A 25,787-nucleotide genomic window follows, 5' to 3' on the forward strand; every position below is an offset into this window, starting at 1 on the left:
AATCTAAAAGGTCTTGTGATCCAGGGTGATGAGATGCCCTGTTTTCTCTTACTCTCTACTCCATTGTATACTCTTCTCAGTAGATTCAGTTCCTTCAGTGTGGAAATGAGCAGAGTTCAGTGGGATATGGATAAGATGATAAGCATACTTTATTTACTGCTGTGGTGGTTTGACTAGCCATGACCCCCATAGATATATGTGTTTGAAATGCTTGATGCATAGGGATCAGTACTATTAGGATGTGTGGCCTTGTTGGAGTAGGTGTGGTCTTGTGGAAGGAAGTGTGTCTGTCCCCGTGGGGGCAGGCTTTGAGGTCTCAGATGCTCAAGCTATACAGAGTGTGGCACACAGTGTCCTGCTGACTGTGGGTCAAGATGGAGAACTTTCAGCTCCTCCAGCACTGTGTCTGCCTGCATGCCATCCACCATGACAATATTGGTTATACCTCTGAACTGTAAGCCAGCCCCAACTAAATGTTTTCCTTTATAAGAGTTGCCATATCATGGTGTCTCTTCACAGCAATGGAAACTCTAAGACCCTGCCATTCCCGCAAGCAGCCCAGCTCTAGCTAACTCTAGAGCATGCCTTCATTGTAGATTGTCTTAAGGTAGTGAAAAGTGCTTTACTCTGCCTGGAAGGTCAGAGGTTTTACTGAGATGCCCCACTGTTCTCAAAGGCTACTGAGGGTCACTGTTCCTAAGCCTATGAATGCTATTAATTGGGGGGGAGGAAGTGTATTGACAAAAACAAAGACAGCCTTGTCTAAAACAAAGGAAATCTGTCTCTAACAAAAGTGCCCACAGCACTTATAGCCACAGTATAATTTCATACTCTTAAAAGGGATCAGTGGTGCCGCAAAGCCTCACCTGGAACAGCCATGTGCTGCCTCTCTGTCAGTGCCACTGCGCTCTTACTCCACCTGTGCCGAGCTTCCCTCCCTGTGACCCTGTCATCTTTCTTCCTGCTTCCTCTCCTGATTGTTTAGAATCATTTCATCCTCTAACTAGACAGGGTAGAAGCATCCTTCTCAAGCCTTCTCGGTGTTTTCTCTAGTATAAAGACTGGAGTCGGCCGGGCGGTGGTCACGCACGCCTATAATCCCAGCTCTTGGGAGGCAGAGGCAGGCGGATTTCTGAGTTCAAAGCCAGCCTGGTCTACAAAGTGAGTTCCAGGACAGCCCAGGCTATACAGAGAAACCCTGCAGACTACCCATGTAGTGACCACGACTTCACTCCTAGAGAGTCCTGTAGATTACAGACATATTGTTTTTTTTTTTTTTTTTTGGTTTTTCGAGGCAGGGTTTCTCTGTGTAGCCTTGGCTGTCCTGGAACTCACACTGTAGACCAGGCTGGCCTCGAACTCAGAAATCCGCCTACCTCTGCCTCCCGAGTGCTGGGATTAAAGGCGTGCGCCACCACGCCCGGCTTGACATATTGTTTTTATTTTCAAGCTCTCTCAGTATTAAGATGCACTGTGGGGCGATAGGGGTGTTCCTCCCTAAGATGCCATGAGCACCTTCTGGCTGTCTCCAGGAATAGTGTTGCTTTTAGAGCTGCCCTGCCTCACTTGTCACGTTCCCATAGATGTACTTTAAAGCCTCATAATTTAGATTAACTAATGTAAATGTCTTCCGATGCAAACTAACACGGTCTTCCATTTGTATCCCAAGTCCCTGTCCACAGAACAGGAAGCAGTACCTTGCATTTTGGCTTCGACGCCCTTTTCGGTTACACATCTTGGGATGTGGAAACACTGCAGAAAGCAGTTGTTTTGAAAGACAGTCTTGAGTGCCAAGAAGTATATGTACCCCTGAAATGGAACTTGGTGGAGCCTCTTAGTTTTGCTGTATACTGTGTGTGACCATGTTCAAGCTTTGTCACCCCAAGACCTGGTTCCTCATGTGTAAACTGAGACCTGAACTTCCTTCTAGGTTTACAATCTGTTCACGACTCCTCAGATCTGGACCTTGCCGTTAATAAAGGTTCCAGGAACACCTGCAACCTTTTTCTGATTCTTTTCTTTTCCTTTTCAAATAAGTTTTATGCGAGATTTTTCAGTGAGTAATACAATTTTGTTCCAAATGTGGCAGATAATTGATTCTGATTTAGTGCTTGTTACCATAATGGTGTGGCACCAGCCTCTGTTAAGTTACATACTGCTTTTATAACTTAACTGGAATGGTGTGCACAGATCACTTTTCCAACAGTGCTCTCCCCCCTCTTACTGGCAGAGTTTGGTGAATCTTGTGCCAGTAATAAATTGTCCATTGGGAAAGTCCTGCTTCCACGCTAAGGAAGCTAATGACTTGTACTTTTTGAAACCATATTTGCCAAAACAGTCTCCTCAGACACTGAGAGTTCTGGAAGCTCTATTTTCTTTGGCTTGCTTAAAATTCGAATTGAATAATCTCTGGTCCTGGTGGCTCTGCTGCATCCGTTGCCAGCAGTGAACGTTGGCCTAGGGAAATGAGATGTCCATTACCTAAGGGCAGAGAGTCTCCAAACGATTATTAAAGATGGTCAAGAGGTGATCCGCCTTGGGCCTGGGACGCAGTCTTCACTTTAGATAGAGCAAAGTGGAGTTACTGTAAGAGTAGCTGACCCCAGACCCTTTTTATGTGAGTACAGTGTGGCTTCCCATTGTCTAGAAAGCTCCAGGACTGGCTGCTTATCACTAATCAACATTGTGACCAAAGACAGAGTTACGGTTTATGGTGATGCCAGCTGTCACACACTGGTTCCAGATCTAGTTTAACAAATATATGTTACTTATAATTATGAATATGTGGGTTGTAAAATAATATCTGAGGTTTTATAATAATAATAATATATGTAATATTACAATCAATATCAAGGCTATTTTTTCTGAACATAGGAAGATTTGTAGAATGAAGGAACAATCTCAGACTGCTTATTGAAGGTAAAAGCCATACACCCAGTCATTGGACAGGCTTCCTATTTTCTGCCAACTAAGTGACAGCTCTGTCAGTTTGATTCGAAGTAAGACATAAGCCTTGTAGAACAAAGATCCACGAGGAGGAACTGTGAGCTGGAATAAATGGGACTCGGGTATTCCCGGTAGCCCTTCTCACATCCACCTTAATAAAAGTACAAGAAGCTAGCTAGGCCTTTCCCTTAAGCAGAAAACTCAACAGTCACAATACTGCCTATCCTGTGCCGTGACTTGATATCAGAAAACCTAGAGAGAAAATGTTGTGTCATATCTTGGATAAATATAAAAATTACTGATTTTCTCCCAGTGAACTGGACTGTAAGAATACTATTTGTGAGCTATTTGACGCTGAGTATAAACTCTATAAAGGTTGTTCATTATAAATCATCTTGCATTTCTTTTTAGCATCTGCATGTTGCCTTGAAAGTTGTGGCGCTCAGAACAAGTCACAGCAGACATGAATTTAATGTCGAGACACTTGAAATAGTGGTGCACACTGTAATGGCAGGACTTGCGAGGCTGGGGCAGAGAGATCACTAATTTAAGGGCAACCTGGAATGTATAGAAGACCCAGATCAGCCTGAATTGTATACTGAGTTCCTATCTACAAAACAAAAATGAAACAAAAAGAAATATGCCTTTAAAGTATGCGTATGCCTTTAAATTATGTACATGTTGGGGAGTTTCTTATTGGCTATTTTTTTCCCTTCAGTCCTGGGAATTGAAACCAGGGCCTCCCAAATGCTGTGTTCTTACACACGAAGCTAGACGCTACCACTAAGCTATAGCTATAACCTGCTTTTTAACTTTTAAATTTTGGGTTTGTTTGAGGAGAGGGTTGATTTTTTTTATTTGGGTTTGGGTTTGGGGTTTTGTGGGCTTTTGGAGGGGGGTGTGATTTTTTTGATTTGTTTTTGTTGTTTGTTTGTTTGTTTGTTTGTTTGTTTTGAGACAGGGTTTCTCTGTGTAGCCCTGGTTGTCCTGGAACTCACTCTGTAGACCAGGCTGGCCTCCAACTCAGAGATCTGTCTGCCTCTGCCTCCCAAGTGCTGGGCACCCAGCTCTTGTTTTGTTTTTTGAAATGAGGTCTCAGTGAGTTTCCAGGCTGGCCTTGAATGTACTCTGTAGTCCGGGCAGTCCTTGAGCATGTTGTCCTCCTGTCTCAGACTCCCAGGCAGATGGGACTATAGGCCTGTGACACCTGACCCAGCTCTTCTCCCTACCCCCCTGTATAAATATGCTGTTAGCAATAAACAGTAAATTGAACTCAGATTTTAAGCCCCATGTTTTCCCTGAGGGGTGGTGAGGATGGCAGGAAGTCTGTGCCATGCAGACTGGGCTCCTGTATTGTATGGTCACTGCCGTTTTCCATGCCTCCCTTGTCTCCACGCTGCTGTTCTTCATGACGTCACTGTTGCCATGTCCCCGAGGGGGTCTCCACTCTCATGCTCCATGGGCTGCTCTTATCAAGGTGTTGGTTTCTGTCCAGGAGCTTGTTGTTCTCCTTACTGCGTTCACGCTTGGTGCTTGTTGTGTTTGGAAAATGTAGTTTGAGTCGTGACCCTTCAGAAGGTCAACACTTCCCTGTCGCATTCGGAGAACAGCCAGTGTCAACCAACTGACGCCCTCACCTGGAGCCAGGCTCCCCTAGAGCTGATGAGAGACACTTGGCTGCCGCACACTTGAGCTCTCTGTTTGCAATGCTGTATCAGATACTTTAAATATGAATTTTAATTAAAGACAAGTTTTAGGGGTATTGAGACGGCTCGACAGTTAAGAGTTCCTGCTCCTCTTGCACTTTGGTTCCCAGCACCCATATTAGGGGCCTCACAGCTGCCTATAACTCTAGCTCCAGAGTATCTGATACCATCTTTTGACCACAGCAGACACCAGCAAGTACACCCCCCGCAGGCACAGACACACATGAGGTCGCACATGTGTGCTGTAAACACACAAATAGAAATAAAATTAAAATTTAAGTAATTTAAAAGGGGTAAGTGGTAAATAAGAAAACAGAAAATGCAAAAGAATATTCAAAATGTAGTTGAGAGCCAGCAGAATGTCTCAGCAGGCCACTTGCCACTAAGCCTGACCTGAGTTCAGTCTCCAGGACCTGCATAAGAGTCAGCATAAAAATGTATTCATGAACTCATTAGATTTTTTTATTAATGGCATTATAATTAAAACACTTTAGAGAATACATAAAGTACATTATTTGAAATATCTTCAAGTCAAATATTCATTTTCTTTAACTTTGCTAAGTGCCGGTACATTGAGCTCCAGTTGTGGGAAACCACTATAACACAACGCCCGCTCCCATCCATCCTGGAGAGACAGAAAGCACAAGTAAGCAACCACTCGTGACTTCATCTCCTTTATTATTACACCACCTCTCTCGCCTCTCTGGAAGTTATAGGAAAGGCTCAGACAGCATCCTCACTGGGCCTCCTAAGGGGCCGCCAAGCATAGGCACATATTGGAGGGACAGTCGTTGCTGAAAGTGAGGTCCTCCACTCACCCCGACCTGAATGTGCATTTGATTCATCAGTCTTACCTCTGCCAGAAAGAAGGCTCTACACCAGAAAGTTCTCCAGATGGGTAAGGGGAAAAAAGCCACTGAACTCCAAGTAGTTACTTCCTTCTGTTTGTTCCTCTTAAAAATACATAGTTCCTCGCCTTTTCTGTTAATTGTTTATCTGTCAGTTTGGTTAATTTATGAGAGGATAAATAAAGACCACAAGACCACACTCCCTCAGGAGGGAGAGGCTTGCCTGTCAGCAGGTCCACCTAAGTACCATGCCTGAAAAGACTCAAGCACACAGCAACACCTCTCTGGCCCCGGTTCACAAAGGGCCAACCCTTAATTTCTTGCTTAGACTAAGGCTGATGACATATCATTAGCAGATTCAAGGCTCTTTACTGTATTTCTGTAACTCCATGGATACCCAACCCTGACCGTTTTTCTTTGCATATGTATGGATTCCTAAGGTCAGAGAGTGAGAGACGCATAATGCAGCTGTTGAGACCCCTACCCCAAATGGGAAATTAACCCAGAAGTAAACATTCCGTGTACTCAATCACTGGACTCTTCTTGTCTGTGGCTTTCAGTGTAATATTTGGAGAAATGGGTTTAAATTTACTTAAATAATATGTGCATGTTTTTGACATCTGAACTCATAGACTTGTAATTTGACTAGCAAATTCTAAAAGGATTTTATAATGACTTGGCCAGGCTGAAAAGAAGGCTCAATAGTATAAAGAACATTTTACACTTGCAGAGAAATTGTGTTCTATTCCAGCACCCACATAGCACTGCTCACAGACTCCTGTAACACTAACTCCAGGATCTGGCGCCCTCTTCTGAAGTCTGAGGGTACCTGCACTCATGTGCACATGCCCTTATATAGACACATGCACACTCATGCATAATTTGAATAAATATTTTCAAATTATTTGCAGGTTTAGTCAGAAATTTAAAGTACAGTGACATATAAAGTGTAAGTGAATACATGTGTAGAAAGAAGCTATCCTCTGAGGGGAATGAGGTAATGGCTCCACTATTGATTAGCCTTTAATCCCAGCATTCAGGAGGCAGAGGCAGGCAGACCTCAGTGAGTTTGAGACCAGCCTCCAGCCAAGGCTGCATAATGAGAGCCTGTCTCCAAAAACAAACAAAAACAAAAAAGAAAACCCAAAGATAAATAAGTTCTATATACCTCGTTTATATGACTGTAAGGGGAAGAAATTAGGCTCCCAAAGCACCAAATTACTCTTAAATCAACAAATACTTGAGTAGTTAGAAATGCAAAGAAAATATTTTATGCACTCTGCTGGTCATTAGCACATGAAATTTATTATGTTACAAGTATATTTTATGGGGCATGGGAGGGTGTTAATAACATGGGAAAATTGATGTAGCTATGTTTTAAATTATCTCATAATAATAGATCCCTAACTTTTGGAAATGATTTTTTTCAAAGCTTTTAAAACTTCACATGTATCCAGATGGACTTTAATTTCTTGTCCCCAAAAGATAGAGACAGGACTATTAAAATATATTTATTTTATTAATAAAGACATGGTAGTTTTCTTACCAACTATCTGGGCCCTGAGAATGGCTAATGTGGCTTTTGCGCATCTTTTCTTATGAGCTGTCCCTGCATCTTTAAAGATAGCTTATAACAGTGAGGAAGCTCTTCTGACTGGAGCACTCATCACTTGAAATAATCCTTGCAAAAGAAATTGGTCATTGTTCCTTTTCCTAGAAATGACTGTGTTTGCCACCAGGCAAGGTTTGTAACCCACATGCATATTTAGGCTCGAGTTAGAAAGAGTAGCAACCATCTCCACATTAATATCCGAACATAGCATTTTCTCAATCTGTACACGTCTTCATAACAGTGCTTCCTTCTTTAGATAGCTACATACATGTTAAAGCTTTAAAGATATTTATTTAAATTAATTTTATATTCCTTTACTGGACGCTCCCAGGAGGAAAAAAAAATCATTGAACATTTGTTTTATGATTTGGTCAGCAAACAGACTATATATATATATACTTTATAAAAAAATTTATCCTTAACATAAGAACATACCATTTCATAAAATGTGATGTGTTTTTATAATGGCATTCTTAACCATAGAGATACATGCCTGTCATACCACAGTTTGGGAAGTGGCGGCAGGAGGATCAGGAAGTCAAGGCCAGCCCCCAGCTACATGGTTTATTTGAGCAAGCTTGGGCTATATGAAATCCTGTCTCAAAATAAACAACTGCCCAAACATAAATGATTAAAAATAGCACTTTTGAAACAGCAAAAGGTACAGATATGGTTGAGTCCGTTTCACCACGTTACAGAAGCTGATCGGAGTGCCCGGGCTCCTGTTCCAGCCCATAGCACTTTATACACACCTCTCTCTGCAAATGAAAACAGGTTGAGACAGTCTTGCTGTGTAACCCAGCCTGGCCCCAGCCTGGGATCTCCTGCCAGAGCCTGGTGATCAGGTTACAGGTGTCACCTCCCCTCCACTACCTCCACAAAATGCGGTGTGTCTTCCTGACCGCTCAGACTTTATTACACTTGCTCTATGTAAGGAAAGTGCTTCATATTTCCCACTTCTTACAACTAAATTATTGCATTTCGATTCCTAAAATGAGAGAGAAACAAAAATCCTAAAATATAAGGATTTGTTTTTGTTATTTTTTTTTCAAGGAGCACAGCCCTCCCCCACCCCTTTGGATCTAAAACTTTAGGAAAATTTCAACATGGTTTATAGAGAGATTTAGTAGCTTGGTTTTCATTAACGCAATAACGGATATGTGTAAATATTGGCAGGCCTAGAAACCTCCGTACAGTTTTTGTGATATAAGAAACTAGTGTTTAACCATTAGTACTGCCATCCTAATTTCATTAGCGTGGCTTCTTTACACACTTTCTCCAGTGACGCAAATGCAGACATGAGTTTTTGGAACACCAGTCCCATGGCTGCTTTCTCTCTCCTTCGTTACTTATGTTGGACAAACTGCCCTCCTCACTTGCCAAAAAAAATCCCACAGTTCCGTAGACTTCAGATTTTGAGGTCTCTTATGTCCTCCTTAGACCACCGCTTTGTCTCTTCGTGATTAGAAATTGGACACTTCTCTTTGATGGTTAACAAACCAGACTCTGTTACTTGAAGTCCTTCCTAGCAAGAATGTAGCAAACAGCAGATCCCTGAGGGACCCTGCAGATACAACAGCAGGTCCCGTCGGAAGGCATCCTGGAAGGCATCCTTGGAACACAGGCGCAATTAGTGGTTTTGTTTTCTAGCATACTTTATGAGACTTACAGGAAGCTGTGATTAGAAGCCTCTGCAGGGCAGAAGATTGAAAACTGGGTGTATTTTCCTTTACCTGTGTCAATATACAAATGTGGCAGGGATTCCCTGGACTTTGCCTGTTTCCATGCTCTTTTCCTGTAACTAATTCCAGAAAAGTAAGGTTAAAATATGGAGCTTCAAGCTCAGAAGTCCATTATTCCTCCACTCTAATCAGTTCCACGGATCTATGAAAATGGGAGGGTATCTGATTCTACCAGTATCCCTAGTTTTCACTCCTGCATCCCCACAGTGCCCCACCCCCACCTCCCTCCCATCTCCTTTGCCCTTTTGTGCTATATTTTAGGAGAGTCTGCTGTTGGAGGGTTTTTTTTTTCTTCTTGTTTTTTTGTTTTTTAAAAAAACTCATTTTTTTCCCTTCTGTTTTCTGGATTTTGTAATTTATTTTTGTAACCTTTCCAGTGATGTCCTGTGGCTTATGCTAACATATGATAAATAAATCACATAGTTGTGTTTGTAGAAAGACCTTATGACATCAAATCATACTTAATAGGAGCTGAGAGGTTGTTTGGTTCTTCTTGGTTTTAGGAAATATGGCATGAGCTCTGTTCTTTTCCCCTTTTAGCCATAGGACATTGGTGCTTTTGGAAAATGAACTGTTCTAAGCTTCTCTCATTCTGTTAGCCTAAATAGTTAAGTAGATACCACCACCTCCCACTCTCCCACTGATACCAGTGCATGCAGCCAGTCTGTGCATGGCTGTAGGGAGCATGCTCCAGCCGCTGGAGCATGGCGGCCTATCTCTGACTCTCTCTCCCACCTCTAGAGCCTTTGTGTTAGCAGTGGTGCTTGGTGAGCCTATCCCAATTCTTGATGGACTTTTGACCGGTCTGATCTTGTGCAGTTCTATGCCTGCAACCAGGGGAACCGAGAGCTCATCTGGGCAGCAGTGGTCAGTCCCCCTAGCCTCTGATACATTGTCTGTCTGCCCTGTCTTCCATGACCATCCCCTAAGTCTTCACAGGAGAGGGTATGACATAGATTTCCCATCAGAGCTGAGCTCTACACAGGCACTGAGGATCTGTACTTTGGCCAGCTATGGCTCTGTTAGCCACCATTCACTGCAAAAAGAGCTTCTCAGGTAAGGGTGGAGACATACTGATCTCTTGGTATAAATGTAAGTAGTGGATTTGGGCTTTCAGTCTTTTACCCAAGTCTTAGCTTTAGGAACTAGACTTCAAAAGTAGGGCTTGTTCTAACCTCTCGGTTACTCGGCTGCAGACGGCAGTCTGTTTATATTGGATGGGCCTTTTGTTTTGCTTTCAATATTGCAGTTGTCTTGTCTAACTCTGTAAGTTATCAAGGGCCCAGACTTTTATCTTCCATTCTCTTTGTCTTCCAACCCTATCATAATTTACTTCTCAGAACACAGTGACTCTACCTCACAGAAAATGGTTGCCACAGCACAGACAAGTACTGACAGAAACACCTCAGATTCTCCGTGTATTTAAGTTTGAATTAATTTTGGAGTGTACTACTTTTAGAAACCATTTGGTGCTGCCACAGGTTTTGTGACATATCCACCCCCAGCGATGTGAAGATATGGGGCTGTTTACTCAGCGAATGAGCTCTTGTTTTCAAATACATTTATATTCATCTTAACCTGAATGCTATCGTGTGCTATCAGTGTTTTTCACTTTACCACTTTACCACTCTATTGTCCTTGCTTCATGTCTGTAGCGGTGTTGAGAAGATGGGTAATATACTGCTTAGATTCTGTATTCCTAAGGTATCTAATTGAAGCCGGGGTGTTTGGTTATTACATGACCATTTACACTTACATATGCTATGTTTTATAAAGCTCTGAAATGTTTTATTATTTTACTTGATAGCGTAGTTAGCTGTTCATTCTATCAGTTTAGCCAAACTTGCTGTCGTCTCAGCTCTCCATGCTTTCCGTCTTTTGATGAGAATGCAGTCTCCTTACCCTGCACAGCAGCAGCAGTAGCCACGTGACAGTCCCGGTGACTCAGTTTGGGTTTATGTGGATTAGATGGTGCTGATTTCATCCTTCAAGAGCTCTGCACACACATCCATAGCAGAAAAGGAAGAGCTGCTTTAAACCCTGAGGTGCCTCCATGTCTGCCTTTAGGTTGTTCATGGGAATAATGAGTAAGGCTTTCTGATAACTGTATTCTTACCCTGTGTCTTTGATAGGGTGTTCCAGTGATGGCAATCAGAGACAAGATGATCTCAGAAGGACTGGACCCAGAGCTACTGGAGTGAGTAATAGTTCTATAAAATCACATCTACATAATAGGAAATATGTCAGTTACAACAAAAACATTCCAAGCTCTCTCTTATGTTTCCTATACAGTGTTTTATAGTTGAGAATATGATCATCATAAATCATGCCCATGCTATGTTAAAAAGAAAAGGAAATATCATAGGCCACTAAAACCAGCCAAGGCACACTTCAGGAGATGAAATTCAGTTATGAGTCTGCTCAATTTTGGTGGCTGGGCTTATAGGGTTTGTTGTTGCTGTTGCTGTTGCTGTTGTTGTTGCTGTTGCTGTTGCTGCTGCTGTTGCTGTTGTTTTTTGCTGTTGTTGCTGCTGCTGCTGTTGCAGTTGTTGCTATTGTTGCTGCTGCTGTTGTTGTTGCTGTTGTTGCTGCTATTGCCGTTGCTGTTGTTGCTGCTATTGTCGTTGCTGTTGTTGCTGCTATTGTCGTTGCTGTTGCTGCTGTTTTTCCTAAAACTGACTTTTTCTTTGGCAGTGATGTGACAAGATATTATCTACCTCAGTTTCTACTCAAGGTGACAATACATAAGAAATTATTCTACCCTGACCTAGGTTAATCCAGTCTAAGAAGTAACTGGGATAAATAGTAGTCCTGGTGCACATTCATGGTTATTATGAAACAGATGTCAGGGTACATGCTATTATAAAATGTCTTTTAGAAATGCTGAGAAATGATGCCTCAGTACATTGATAATAATTCATCCCATCCACGCCAACCTTGCTATGTGGGTTGTACATCTGAATAAATTGTACATCTTAATGGGCTCTTCACAACTCTTCTGCTCTGCAAGCACCAGACACTTGTGAGGAGTCTCAGACACTTGTGAGGAGTCTCTCCAGTTGGAGGTTTTGCTTGCCCGGTGTTACCCGGGCGTTCAGACTGTGCTAGCAGTATGCTTTGGAATTTTTCTTGGCTCCAGCACTTTTCCAGAGGAAAAGGTGTGCATTATGGAAATGAAACACCATAAAAGTCATCTTCTCATATTTTATCTTCAAAAATGTAAAATTCAAGAATGTCTTTAAACCTGCCAACAATGGATTTTCCAACATGTATGTTCACTTGGTGTGTTTCCAAATGGCAGAAGGATCGTCTGCAAAATGTGGCTTGGTGACTAGAACAAAAGGTATCTGCGTTGTTTAAAATGTGTTCTGGAAATTGTTTCTGACATTTTAAAAGGAGTTGAATTGTGGCATGTAGTTTAATAAGAATTGGACATTTGGGTTTAATCTATTTTGGTACTCTCTTTGCATAATTATAAGTACATTTACCATGGATTGAGACTCTTCGCTTCTGGAAATACACAATAGACCATAAATAATAACGAAGATCAAAAATGACCTTTAAAATGATGACATTTCACTCTGGATGACAGGAAAGCCACTGTCCTGTACATCTGCACAGCATCTGCATAGTCTACATGCCCGGTCTGTGGTCCACTTGTTTCTTTTCCCCTCCTTTCTAAACGAAGTCTCTACACGTAGTCCTTTGGTTCAGCAGCTGTTGACACTAAGAGCTGAAGTGACCTTTGCTCCTTTCCTCTTCCCTACCGTGTTAGTCACCAGGACTCGTCTTATCTTCAGTACCACATATGCGTGCTCACTCACATGCCTACAGCCCACTGCTGCTCGTTCTGCCTCTCATCATCTCCCCTGAATTATGGCAGGAGCACCTGCTGTGCTTCTGTGTTCTCTCTCAAGGCATCCCTGTCACTCCACGTGGATTCGCTCATCACTTCATTCTTGCCTGCGTCTAGCGTCTAACTGTCGCATGTAAATGCTTTTCCACCATGTCCTGGATTACTTCTTCAGCTCTTGCTACTTCTATACATTTCTTTTGTGCAGCCATTGCAAATGGCCTGTATTTATCTGAACCTAACATCTTCCTATTCCCTTTTGGCATTTTTATATGTTGTCTTCACTCTCCTCAGAACTCCTTTCTCTCCCTTATCCTGTTGGCCTAGGTAACTCCTTGTGCTTCAAGAGGATTAGGTATCATCACTTAAGAGGTCCAGGGGTGCAGCAAGCTCTTCTATTACTGTTAGCAAGTGTGAGTGCATGTCATTGTCTACAAATGTTAGGAACATTCAGCTGGGAGGAAATGGGTGCCAAGTTGGAGGGTAGATTCCAGTAACAGCATGGCTTTACAGAAAGCGTCCATAACCACAGCCTAGAGGCAGACTTCTGACCCATTACCTCATGGGCACATGCAGTGGCCACCAGGGGCACTGCTCAGAGTGGACTGACTCACTAACAGTCACCACTACTACCATTCCCTTCTCCTTTTAGCTTAGTATCTGTGGAACGGCCACCTTGTTCGGAGGCCTTCTAGTGCTGCGGAATCTGGTTTACACAGGTTAGGAACCGTCACCTGGGCAGAGAAGTCTGACGTCAAGTACAAGAGGGGATGTGCCATCCAAGGAAAGCACAGCTTTATTTAGAATCTTAGGTATAAAATAAGCCTCTTCCAAGAACTTGCAGTAAAAAGTGTCCTGATTCTCTTTCCTTTAAAAGTATAACTTTTTATACACTCTGTGTTTTTATTAGCTTCAGGTAATGAGACAGACTCCTATAACCGATCTGATCCCCAACATAGGGTCAAAAATAAAAAGGTCTGTGCCTCTAGGGTGACAGATTGGCCTTTGCCCGTGTGCATCTTAGGAACAAGTTCTTGTGATTAAGGGAGGCGCAGGCTCAGTTAGACAAGAGACAGTCAGCATAAGGCAGTCAGGATTAGAGTCTGCCCTGCCACTCTCATCTCTGTAGCCAGGGAGACCTCAGTGACATGGGAAATGGAAAGGGTCAGCTCCTCTGTGATTACGTAGGTGCTTAGCAGAGTTCTGACCGGCAGTGAGTGTCTAGTGAATGTTAGCTGTGGTTTGTGAATGTTTTAATGAGGAATATGTGGCAAATTCTAAACAATGGATTTACCAAGCCTTGAGGTCAGAACGTGTTTATGATCCCGAGTTGCGTGTATAGCCTCATATTTTCAACAGGTGCGTTTCATACACAGCATATCATCTTTTAAAATTATACTCTAGTTTCTCAAACTGAAAACCTCTACTTCCAGTTATGCAGCAAAGAGCAGACCTTTTTATTTTTGGCCCTATGCTGGGGGGATCAGATCTGGAGCTGAGAAAGGTACTCGGGATGGTGTCTTAGTTTGGCATCTATTGCTATGATGAAACACAGACCAACAAGCAAGTAGGGACGAAACAGGTTTATTTGGCTCACACTTCCAGATCATAGTTCATCACTGGAGGAAGTCAGGACAGGAACTCAAGCAGGCTGGAACCTGGAGGCAGGAGCTGATGCAGAGACCATGGAGCAGTGCTATTCAGTGTTTTGCTTCCCCTGGCTTGCTCAGCTTGCTTTCTTATAGAACCCAGGCATGGCACTACCCACCATGGGCTGTGCCTACAACCCCGCTGCTCACTAATTACGACAGTGCTCTACAGGCTTGCCTACAACCAGATCTTATGGAGGTATTTTCTCAATTGAGGCTCCGTCGTCTAAGATGACTCTACCTGCGTGCAACTGACATAAAACTAGCTAGTATGGATGGGATGGAGCTAGGTCTACAAACATTCATGCTCTACTCAGTAAACAGAGTAAATGTGAGTGGCCACTTTATCCAATTCATCACAAAGCCACAGCGGGTATACAAGAAAATGGGAAACTGATAAACATGGCAGAATTTCCAAGAAAAATTTCCATGTTTATTGATGTTCTTTTTTTTTTTTTAATACTGAATGGAACTTTTTTTTTGAAGATTTATTTATTTATTATATGTAAATATACTGTAGCTGTCTTCAGACACACCAGAAGAGGGTGTCAAATCTCATTACAGATGGTTATGAGCCACCATGTGGTTACTGGGATTTGAACTCAGGAACTTCAGAAGAGCAGTCAGTGCTCTTAATCACTGAGCCATCTCTCCAGCCCATCAGTGTTCTTCTCAGCTCCCCCACTAGCTATCTGTGTTAGTTAGGGTTTTACTGATGTGAACAGACACCATGACCAAAGCAGTCCTATAGGGACAGCATTTAATTGGGGCTGGTTTACAGGTTCAGAGGTTTAGTCCATTGTCATTAAGGCAGGAGCATGGCAGCATCCAGACAGGCATGGTGCAGGCAGAGCTGAAAGTTGTACATCTTCATCTGAAGGCTTCTAGCAGAATACTGACTTCCAGGCAGCTAACATGAGGGTCTTATAGCCCACATCCACAGTGACACACCTACTCCAACAGGGTCACACCTTCTAATAGTGCCACTTTCTGGGCCAAACATATACAAGCCATCACATTTCACTCCCTGGCCCCCATAGGCTTGTCTAAACATGAGTCTGTGGGGGCCATACCTAAACATAGCATAATGCAAAATACATTTAGTCCAACTTCAAAGGTCCCCACAGACTATAGCAGTCTCAAAATGTTAAAATCCAAAGTTTAAAGTATTTTCTGAGATTCATCCAATCGCTTAACTGTAATCCCCAAAGCAAGACAGGAAACCAGCTGGGCAAACTCCAAACTCTGCATCTCCACGTCTGATGTCAAAGTGGTCTTCAGATCTCCAACTCCCTTTTTTTTACCTCTGTTGACTACAACAGACTTCTTTCTCCTGGGCTGGTTCTACTCCCTCTAAGCAGCTTTCCTCAGCAGATAGCCCATGGCTCTGGAATCTTAAATATCTTGGGGTCTCCGAGGCAACTTCAATGTTACTAATTAATGTTCCAATGTCTTGAACCTACACATGATCTTCTGGGCTCCTCCAAAGGACTGGCGTCACTTCTCCTGCTCTGCCCTCTGTAGCACTCTTAAGCTCAGGTTGATCCACTCCACTGCTGCTGCTGCTCTTGGTGATCATCCCATGGTACTGGCATCTCCAATACACTGGGGTCTTCCTGCTCCAACTAGGCTTCACCAATAGCCTCTCAAAGGCTCTCTACATGGTGACAGGCCTCAAATCCTTTGGATGACTACTTCAGTCCTGGGTTATCAACTGCAGCCGAGGCTGTATCTTCACCAATGACCTTTCATGGCTGCTCACAGTGCCAAGCCTTATCTGTTCTTCATGACCCCTTCATGCCTTCAAAACAGGTACCACCTGGGTGACCCTTACACATTGCCAAGTCCAGCTGCAGCACAAGTACAACCTTGGCTCTCTCTGGAACACAGCTTCTTTGTGCTGTCAGAAAACACTTCCCAGATTTCACCTCAGTGATGCTGGTCTCTTCTTAATCACCACTAATTTCTTAGCTCCAGGTATCCAGCATCAATTGTCCCAGTAGTCCCTTCTATTTTTCACTCGAAAGCCAGAGCCACATGACCAAAGCTGCCGAGTTCTGCTGCTTGCTGGGACTGGAACATAATGCCTTGTTCTATTACATTATCGCCAGCTTTCTGTTTCCCAACTGCTTCGCTGCTTAAGCTTGGCTGTCCTGGAACTTGCTCTATAGACTGACTTGGAACTCAGAGTTCTGTATGCCTGTCTCCTAAGATTAAAGGTATGTACCACCATGTCTAGATTTAAGCTTTTCTTCACCTAGAACTTGCCCTGTTCTAGGCTAGTCTTGAACTCTGAGATTGGCTTGTCACTGCCTCCTGGGATTAAAGGTTTATACTACTATCCTTGGACCTAAATTTAGCTGGAGGGATCTTATCTCAAGGTTACTTCTCCCTTAATTCAGTGTAATATCCTTGAACACAGGATTCAGCTCCATTTCACTTCCTGGTTCTCCTTTAATAGTTGAACCATATATTTTATAGTTTTCCTTTCTCATCTTTCTATGCTCGTTTAAAATGCTCTTCATGAGACTTAACCAGAGAACAAAGGCTATGATGGGCGTTTCTGAGACTTCCTTTGTCAATGCAATTAATCTGAGTCTCTTCACCTTAGCCTCAGGCAGACTCTTCAAACAATGGCAAAAGTAGCCACATTCTTCACCAAAATACCACAAAACCCTCTCTAGCCCACACACTGAAATTCTCCATCGAAACCTCTTTGGCCAGGTCCACACAATTCAAATCATTCTCAGTAACAATGTCTTTCATGATCCTACTAGGATCTCCCATTGAGTCCCTTTTAAAGCATTCCACTGCTTCCCAAATCCATGTTCTTCCAATCAAACACATGGTCAGGCCTACCACAGCAATACCCCAGTCCCTGTTACCAACTTCTGTTTTAGTTAGGGTTTTGCTGCTGTGAACAGACACCACGACCAAAGCAACTCCTATAAAGACAACATTTAATTGGGGCTAGCTTACAGGTTCAGAGGTTCAGTCCATTATCTTAAGGCAGGAGCATGGCAGCATCGAGGCAGGCATGGTACAGGAGGAGCTGAGAATTCTACATCTTCATCTGAAGGCTGCTAGGCAGGCATGGTACAGGAGGAGCTGAGAATTCTACATCTTCATCTGAAGGCTGCTAGCAGAATATTGACTTCCAGGCAGCTAGGATGAAGATCTTATAGCCCACACCCACAGTGACACAGCTACTCCAACAGGGTCACACCTTCTAATAGTGCCACTTTCTGGGCCAAATATAAACAAGCCATCACACTATCTAACCATGTGATAGAACAAACATTAGGGTTAAACTGATTAAAAATAGATCTCAATTCCACAACTGCACAATTCCAAAAAAAAAAAAATAGGTGAATTTTATTTGGTCTGAATTTTCACTCATTCAGTATTTTTTAGTTGCCAGCTCTCAACTACTGACTAGCAGTACTGGTAAGAATATATCAAACATTTGTGCTGGGAACTGTGCCCAGGTACTCAAATAATAAGTACACTTTCCACCACTGGGCTCCACTGTCATTGCAACTTTGTCTGATTTGTAGCTTTTGTTATTTTGAGAGTTAAATACACAAATGCTGTTTTTCACCATTTCCAAGCCCCTTTGCCCTTCAGCTCCTTCTGTACCCACCAATTCCCTCTCAAATGTATGACCTCTTCTATAAGTGATGTAAATGTACATATATATACACACATACAATGAGTATTTATATGCATGTACACACACACACACACTTATATTCATCCTGCTTAGTCCACATTGTAGAACTTGCTCATCTGTATGTTTCTATGGTGACCACTTGGGACTGGATAACCCAATTTTGCCTCTCCCAGCTGCCGTTGATTTCAATAGCTGTTTATCTAGGGGTGGAGCCTTAAGGTTTGTATTTAGTCGGTGCTGTGTCTGTTCAGAACCTCAGTGTCCACTCTTCCCTTGAGCACCTGTTGCTATACCACAGAGCTCTCAAAGACCACTGATTGACAGTAAAACTTTAGTATTACATTGAAAATCCATAGGAAAATCATTTGAGTAAATACTGCGATTTCTTTCTGCGACCTTCTACTCAGCCATAGTTATTCTAACAATATTTTGTTATATAGTTTTCACTAAATTCAACTGCTTTAGATGTAAAGAAAATAAAAGTGATTTCAAAGTATCTATATAAATATTTTTCCAAAGAATGTTTATTTGATTTGTATATCCTTCAAGTGGCTATGGTTTTAAGCACAAAATTAAATATTTATTTAATGAAAAAAATATTAAATCAACAATCTATGTGTTTTAAACACCCCATGTTCAGAGTTACAAAGCCCATGTAGATTAGCTTGAGCCTTAGGGGAAGTCACTGGCTCCTGGTGGGAAGTGCAGGCATTGGAGACCCAGATTCTCAGGAGAGCTGAAGGCTGACATCCTTCTGTCCTCCTGCTTCATCACACCATGTGTCTCTGGCTACTGAGGATTCTCATCTTTGAATCCTAGCAATGGGTGAGCCCGGCAGGTAATCTAGCAATGGGCGAGTCCAGCAGGTAATCTAGCAATGGACGAGTCCAGCAGGAAGTCTTCTGTTTTGCCAGCTGAATAAGAGGAAAGCCTCTTCTGCTTCATAATCCACAGCTGGGCTCTAAGGACACATTCTGATTGTCTGTGCTTAACAAACGTCTTGCTATAGTTGGCCAGGCTAGTATCACGTGACTGAGATGAGCTGTGGGTAGAGTTAGAAAAAGTACTCCTGCGACAATGGTTTTCCTGCCACAGAAGTCTGCACACTCAGTGCAATTCCCCAATCTAAGTCCCAGTGTCCTTCTGCAGAGATGTGGAAGACCAGCCGGAAAACTCACTTGGAAGTACAAAAGGTCCTATGTAGGAAAAACACCCATAGTAAAGGCAGTAAGGCCGAGTTTCAGTTTACACTACAGAGCCTTAATAATGGCTCAGAGACCAGGGGAACAGACTAGAGGACTCAGATGTAAGGCTACCTAGCAACAGCCATTTTAACAAAGATGACAAAAATTAGAGAAAAGGCAGTCTCTTAAATATATCGTGATGGGAAATATCCAGGTATGGAGATCTCTCTCTCTCTCTCTCTCTCTCTCTCTCTCTCTCTCTCTCTCTCTCTCTCTCTCTCTCTCTCTCCCTCCTACACAGTTATCATATGCACCAGACATGTGTGTTCATAGAAAAACTTGTACACAAATATTAAGAGTGGCATTGTTTGTAATAACAAAGTAGTAACACAGCCTTGATATCCTTCATTTGGTGGTGGATACTGGTGTCGTATACAATATACAGAATAATAGCCCCCAGAGAAACAGTAGCATACAGTAATGCTTTACACGGATGAACTAACCAGGCTGGCTGACAACTAACATCCTCCTCTCTGCCTACCTCATCACACCACGTGTCTCCTGCCCCTGAGGACTCTCCTCTCTGAATCCTACCAGTGGAACCTGCAGGAAGCTTTCAGTTGAAATAAGCAGGCCCAGGGGACAGGCATCGTGTGGCTCTGGGATCATTGCACTCACACTGTTTCTTCTTATTAGCATATACTAGTAATGTAATCAACCACGGACACCCTGTTACTTACTCTGCTTTCCTTTTCCTTTTTTTGCTAGTAGCCCCTGGCGCATTTCCATATATTCCCCTCCATCAGGTCTTACATATGAGAAAATATGATGCTCATCTTTGAGGGACTAACTTCTCTCATTTAACTCGATGGCCTCTAGTTCCCTGCAGACGGCATAATCTCCTTCTTCATTGTGGCTAAGCTCCTATTGTGTGTGTATATACCACGTTTTATTTATTCATCAGTCTACTGATGAACACCTAGCCTGATTATTCTATAACTTGGTTATTGTTAGTAGTGTAGTACTGGACATGGGCATGCAGCTATTGCTATAGATAGCTGATTCTGGTTCTTTTGGAAATGTATATTCTCAAAAGCAATATATATGAATCAGATGGAAATTCTGTTTTTCAGTGTTTGAGGGACTTCCATATTGATTTTCCTCATAACTGGACACTCCTACCAGCAATAAATAAGCTCAACCAGTCCCCAGCCCCCGCCCCACACAAGGAAAATGAACAGATACAAATAGGAAAGGAAGAAGTCAAATTACCATCAGTTTCCACATGATATGCAGATGATCTTGTGGTTTACAGACCCCAAAGGCCCCCACTGCAAGCCTTTTGCACTTTGAGCAAAGTAGCCGGTTACAGAATGCCATATTAGTAGACAGGAGCCCGGGGGAAAGGAATGTCAAGTACCTGCTGGTGGATAGAGGGTTTTCTTTTCCAGTCACTATGCTCACTGAGAAGAAATAGCTAAGACATTAGTTAGTCCCATTTATAATAGCCTCAAAACAAAGAAAGATTAAACCTAGGCATAAACTTCCCAAAGATGTTGATAACAATGCAAGCTATAAATCACATAAATCACCAGAAATGAAAATTGTAGAAGATAATGGAACGAACTCTTACGTTTGTGGCGCAGCAGAATTAATATTAAGTGGTCACATTGCACATAAGATTTTAAGTTGTGTTCCTTTCTAAACCTAACTATATTTACCCTTTTGATTTAAACAAATTTGTTATTTTGTTCTTAACACAGGATATCTTACTGTACAGGCCAGTATGACCATAAACTCACAGCAATCTTCCTGTCTCAGCCTCCCAAACACTGAGATTATAGGCATGCATCACTCTACCCAGCCAACCCTTTTCTTAAATAGCACTTATTTTAGGTAAATGTGTCTATTGCTTTATCTGCTTGAAATGACATAGATACTAATATAATTTTTGGTGTAGTATTGAAATAATTCCCCAAAGTAACTTTTTTCCTTTAAAATTAACAAAAATGGAAGATGGATATGGTGGTACATCCTCTAATCCCAGCACTTAGGAGACACACAGGAGGATCTCTGAGTTCAAGGCCAGGGTCTGCATAGGGAGTTCCAGAGCTACATGGTGCTCCTCAGTGGAGTCGGGGAGATGTAGACATGAGCCACAGAGCAGGGAGAGACATAAGGAGAATGTACCCTGTGCTGTCCTCACTGCTGCTAGAGCTGTTGTCTCAGGGAAGGGGGACAATTAGTATTTTAGGGTTACAGAGTGTCAATCAAACCTGGAAACGCTGCTTCAAACCTTCAAAACTCTTCTTCGAAGGATACATGTAACTGCCTTAAAGGCATAATCTAAAACTGCTCAGCATAGTCAATTACTTTATATTTGACAGGTAGGAGCAGTGCTACCATGTTGTTGTTGTTTTAGTGACAAGCCAGACATATTAAAATCATATTTTAGCCATAATTATGAGTAGCTAAAAGTAACAAGTAAGACTATATATTGCCTCATGCTAGTGATAATTTCTACTCAATGAGTCTTCTAAATCTTTAATAAGAACCAAGGGACCTGGTGCAGAACTAACCCTGGTCGCTTTAATTAGAAGCACAGAGCTTTCTCTCTTGCTTTCCCCAGCTGTGTGCTTTCCTTGTGTACCTTGCTTTCCGGTAAGTGTGACTCGAAGCTGAGTTAGAGCCCGGCAGTGTAGATGAGTTCCAGGCACTCACATTACCTGGGCCCACTGAAAACATCTGTGTGTGAGGAGTCAGGGGAGGGGTGAGGTACACACTTCTGGGCGTGGTATACCTATGTGTGGGGGTGTGCACATGCTCATGTGTGCTTGTCCAGTGGAGGTCAGAGGACAACCTTGAGTGTCATTCCTTGGGTGCCTTCCACCTGTTGCTTGAGACAAGGTTTCTCAGTGTCCTGAAATGTCACCAGGTAAGATAGACTGACTGACCAGAAGGCTGCCAGAGTCTACCTGTCTCCACTTCCCACTTCACTGTCTCCAGCTTACAGGTGTGTGTTGGTAGCTCTGGCCCTGTGTGTGCTTTGAGGGAATGCAAATTCGGGTCCTCACACTTCCAAGGCACATGCTTTAATGCTGGAGCCTCTCAAAATGACTTTTAAAAGCCCTATTAAGTTTGTATTTTGCTTAGTATAGCACACTCTTACAAAGTTTGGGTGTAAGCGATCTGTGTTTCCTGTTGTGCTGTCTTTGAGACAGTAATTTTTTTTAACCAATTCATACTTTTTATATTCATTCTCTAGAATAAAAACACAAAAACAAAAAGACTGTAAATGAAAACATCCCGTAGACATTAAGAACCTTCTTTGGCTGTGCGTTCCTCCCCCCTCAGAACTTCCATATTGCCGGCACTTGTAGGCCATTCTTGAACTCCTTTCTGCTCCTGAGTCTCCACAGCTTTCAGTCCCTGTCGACTCCTGACTTTCCTCTGTACCCCTGTGTGCTCTCTAGGCTGCAGGAACTTCGCCCTGGGCATGCTAGCCTATAAGGGATCACTTCTCTGTCTATCCTTGTGTCTCCATGGTAATGAGATGCAGAAAGTGCTGAGGAGGCACACCCTGTGTCAGGGCTGGCAAGAGTGCTGTGACCTCTGCAGGAATAGCACTTAATCCCCAAGCAGAGTGCGAAGCCAGACAGCAGCCCGCTGGGCTGTCTGGAGGCTCCTGGTAAAGGACACGGACGTGGCAGGTATATCAGCAACAGCAATCCAAGATGAAGCTAATTTACAGTCTGTAAGTGCTGCCTTTCGCTGGGGAAAAAACTTTCAATTTTTCCCTTCCTTTTCAGGAAGCCAGATGCTCCGGTGCCGAATGGCGAAAGCGCAAGAGCCGTAGAAGAAAGTTCAGATAGTGACTCTTCCTTCAGTGACTAAGGTGGACTGGGGGAATCACACAGAATGTGGAAGAATGTATTTACGTTCTAGAAGAGAGCCTACGCTCCATCTAGCTCTCCGTGATAAAAATCACCAAATGCTACTGCATACCTACCCCAACCTTTCTCTGTTTAAAATTAATTATAATAATAAAGCATTTATAATCTTTCAATATGGTTTGTTGACCAAATAAAATGCTCTGAAGTTAACAGAACAACATAAATTGCTACAAGCTCTGTAAATAGTAAGATGGGTTCAATGAACATTCTAAACGGGAGTTAGTTTGGGTTTACCGATCAAACATAGACTTCATGTAAAAATAAGAGAATGTGACTAGGTTTTCAATTTAGTGAACGTTAGTTTGAAAATTATTGTATATATTTTTATTTTGTAAGCTTATTGAAGAAAGCTCTGATGGAAATTAGTACTGTGGTGAGACGTCCAGTCAGTGTTGGCCACTTATACACAGCTATTAAGCAGTTCATTGACAGTATTTGTGTGTGTATATGTGTGTATATATATATATATGTATACACACATATACACACACACATATATATATGTATACACACACACACACATACACCTTAGCCAATAGCTTATATATTACCAAAGTCAGCTATCTTATTGTATCTATTACTAAATAGAAATAGTGGGGTGGTTGATTACAGTACGGAGTCATCGCCGTCATCAACTCCTTGGTCTCCTTGACAGAACATTAATTTCTAAAGTTAAAAAGTTCTCTCGTTACCTTGCAAGTAAATCTTCATAGCAAATTACTTAAACACAGCCTAGAGAAATGTCTACAATGCCTAGGTGGGAAGATATATACAAGCACTTGATTAATAGTGTTCTTAGTTTAGGCCCACTGAAAGTGGAGTGTGAACAAAGGTCTCCTGGGTCTGTGTGGGTCATCTGTGAGGTTATCCCAGGAAGCATAATCTATAGAACAGGAAGAAGGAGAGGGAGAAAATGAGTGTGAAGAAGTATCATCCAGGCTGCCAGCTTAGGTGTGGATGCCCTGAGGTCCGCAGGGATGCTGATGGAGCCTCCTCATCCCCCAGACAGAACTGAGAGCCTTGGTTAGGCAGCTTCCATAGCTGCCCCTACACTTCTCAGATGTGCTTCCATGGAAAGACAAGCTTACCGAGGACTGAAGATGATCCTGAAACTGTTACCAGACCAGAATGCCTGGGTAATTGTTGCTGTGGGTGAATATGAGCTCAGAACTATGTCCTATAGGTGTGGCTGGTGCCAGAAGAAGAAATGAGGGATACAGGATGCAGCACAGAAAAAAAAAATGTTTGACACTGCGTTCATTGTTTGGCTTGGTACTAGGATGCTAGACAAGCCTGCTGACACAGAACGAAGCTCCCGGTCTCTCATTTCTTTTATCTAGATAGATTTTATTTTCAAACATTTTTTAATTTATAGCATTTTAAGTGGGTAGTATACACAGACCTATAAATTCACCTCACCCCACATCCCCACTTTCCCTATTTTTAAGATCTTGCTTGAGGGGGCAGCCCTGAGCATTGTTGAGAGTTGCAGTGGGATGTGCGCATAGGCTGCAACTTGGAAACAAGCTCCAATCCCTCTGTTGAAAACCTTTAAACCACAGGATGAGTGGGCTGCAGTTTTCACCTTCCTCTATGCAAAGGTCTTTGCTGTGTTGCTTCTCTGCATTCCCTTCATTTCTCCCAAAAGGTGGCAGAAGATTTTTAAATCCCGGCTGGTCGAGCTAGTAGTGTCCTATGGCAACACGTTCTTTGCAGTTCTCATTGTCATCCTTGTGCTGTTGGTCATTGATGCTGTACGTGAGATCTGGAAATATGATGATGTGACAGAAAAGGTGAACCTTCAGAACAATCCAGGATTCTCTATATCGCTGGCTTTTCCTTGCTGCTGGCCTTCCTGCTTAGACGCCTGATGACTCTCATCACCCAGCAGGCCACACTGCTGGCCTCCAATGAGGCCTTTAAAAAAGCAGGCAGAAAGTGACGGCGAGGCAGCCTAGACATACATGGAGGAGAATGATCAGCTAAAGAAGGAAGCTGCTGCTGGGCAGTGGGGCACACACCTTCATTCCCAGCACTTGGGAGGCAGAGGCAGGCAGATTTCTTAGTTCAAGGCCAGCCTGGTCTACAGAGTGAGTTCCAGGACAGGCAGGGCTACACAGACAAACCCTGTCTTGGGGAAAAAAAAAAAAAAGAAGGAAGCTGCTGAGGATGGAGGCAGGTTGGATGTTGGGAGCACTGAAATGAAGTTAGAGAACAAGAGCCTCAAGAATGACCTGAAGAAGCTAAAAGATAAGCTGACCAGCACCAGAAAAATCTTGAGAAAGCTGAAAACGAGGCTCTGGCTACACAGAAGCAGTCTGAGGGCCTTACCAAAGAATAGGACGCCTACTAGAAGAGCCTGCCAAGCTGCAGGCATCAGTACGTGGTCCCCCAGACAAGAAGGCGGAGTAAAGGCTTGGTGTTTCCCTGCCTGCCTCTGGCTTCTACCTGACCCATGCTTACTGCTTCCTTGGAGCCCAGCCTGTCTCTCTGGTACTTGGGTTTATTCCCTGCTACAGACCCAGTTTTCTTCCATGGCTTATAGATCATCATTTGGCATCATTACACATACTGCTCTTATAACAAAAGGGACCCCAGTGTTGTTTATTCAGAGTAATCTT

General features: G+C 42.8%; 1 protein-coding gene and 1 pseudogene across 5 annotated transcripts in view; both read left to right on the plus strand.

Moving 5' to 3' along the window:
• Window positions 1–23,279, plus strand: part of Washc3 (WASH complex subunit 3) — a 48,107-nt gene extending 24,828 nt beyond the window's left edge. For 2 of the 5 annotated variants that reach the window (XM_021174421.2, XM_021174420.2), the window contains exons 6-7: window positions 10,987–11,051; window positions 23,023–23,279. In XM_021174421.2, coding sequence (XP_021030080.1) covers window positions 10,987–11,051; window positions 23,023–23,107 — 150 coding nt within the window. In that variant the 3' untranslated portion in view covers window positions 23,108–23,279. Of the gene's footprint in view, window positions 1–1,669; window positions 1,962–10,986; window positions 11,052–11,548; window positions 11,646–23,022 lie in introns of those variants that run through there. The other 3 variants (XM_085843078.1, XM_085843079.1, XM_021174422.3) reach the window with 3 other exon arrangements.
• A 957-nt stretch (window positions 23,280–24,236) lies between these two features.
• LOC110302724 (B-cell receptor-associated protein 31-like) lies at window positions 24,237–25,578 on the plus strand (annotated as a pseudogene).
• Window positions 25,579–25,787: the final 209 nt, after the last annotated feature.

The sequence above is a fragment of the Mus caroli genome, unplaced genomic scaffold, assembly GCF_978045245.1.
Source record: "Mus caroli unplaced genomic scaffold, Mus_caroli_1 scaffold_9, whole genome shotgun sequence".
NCBI classification, from domain to species: domain Eukaryota; kingdom Metazoa; phylum Chordata; class Mammalia; order Rodentia; family Muridae; genus Mus; species Mus caroli.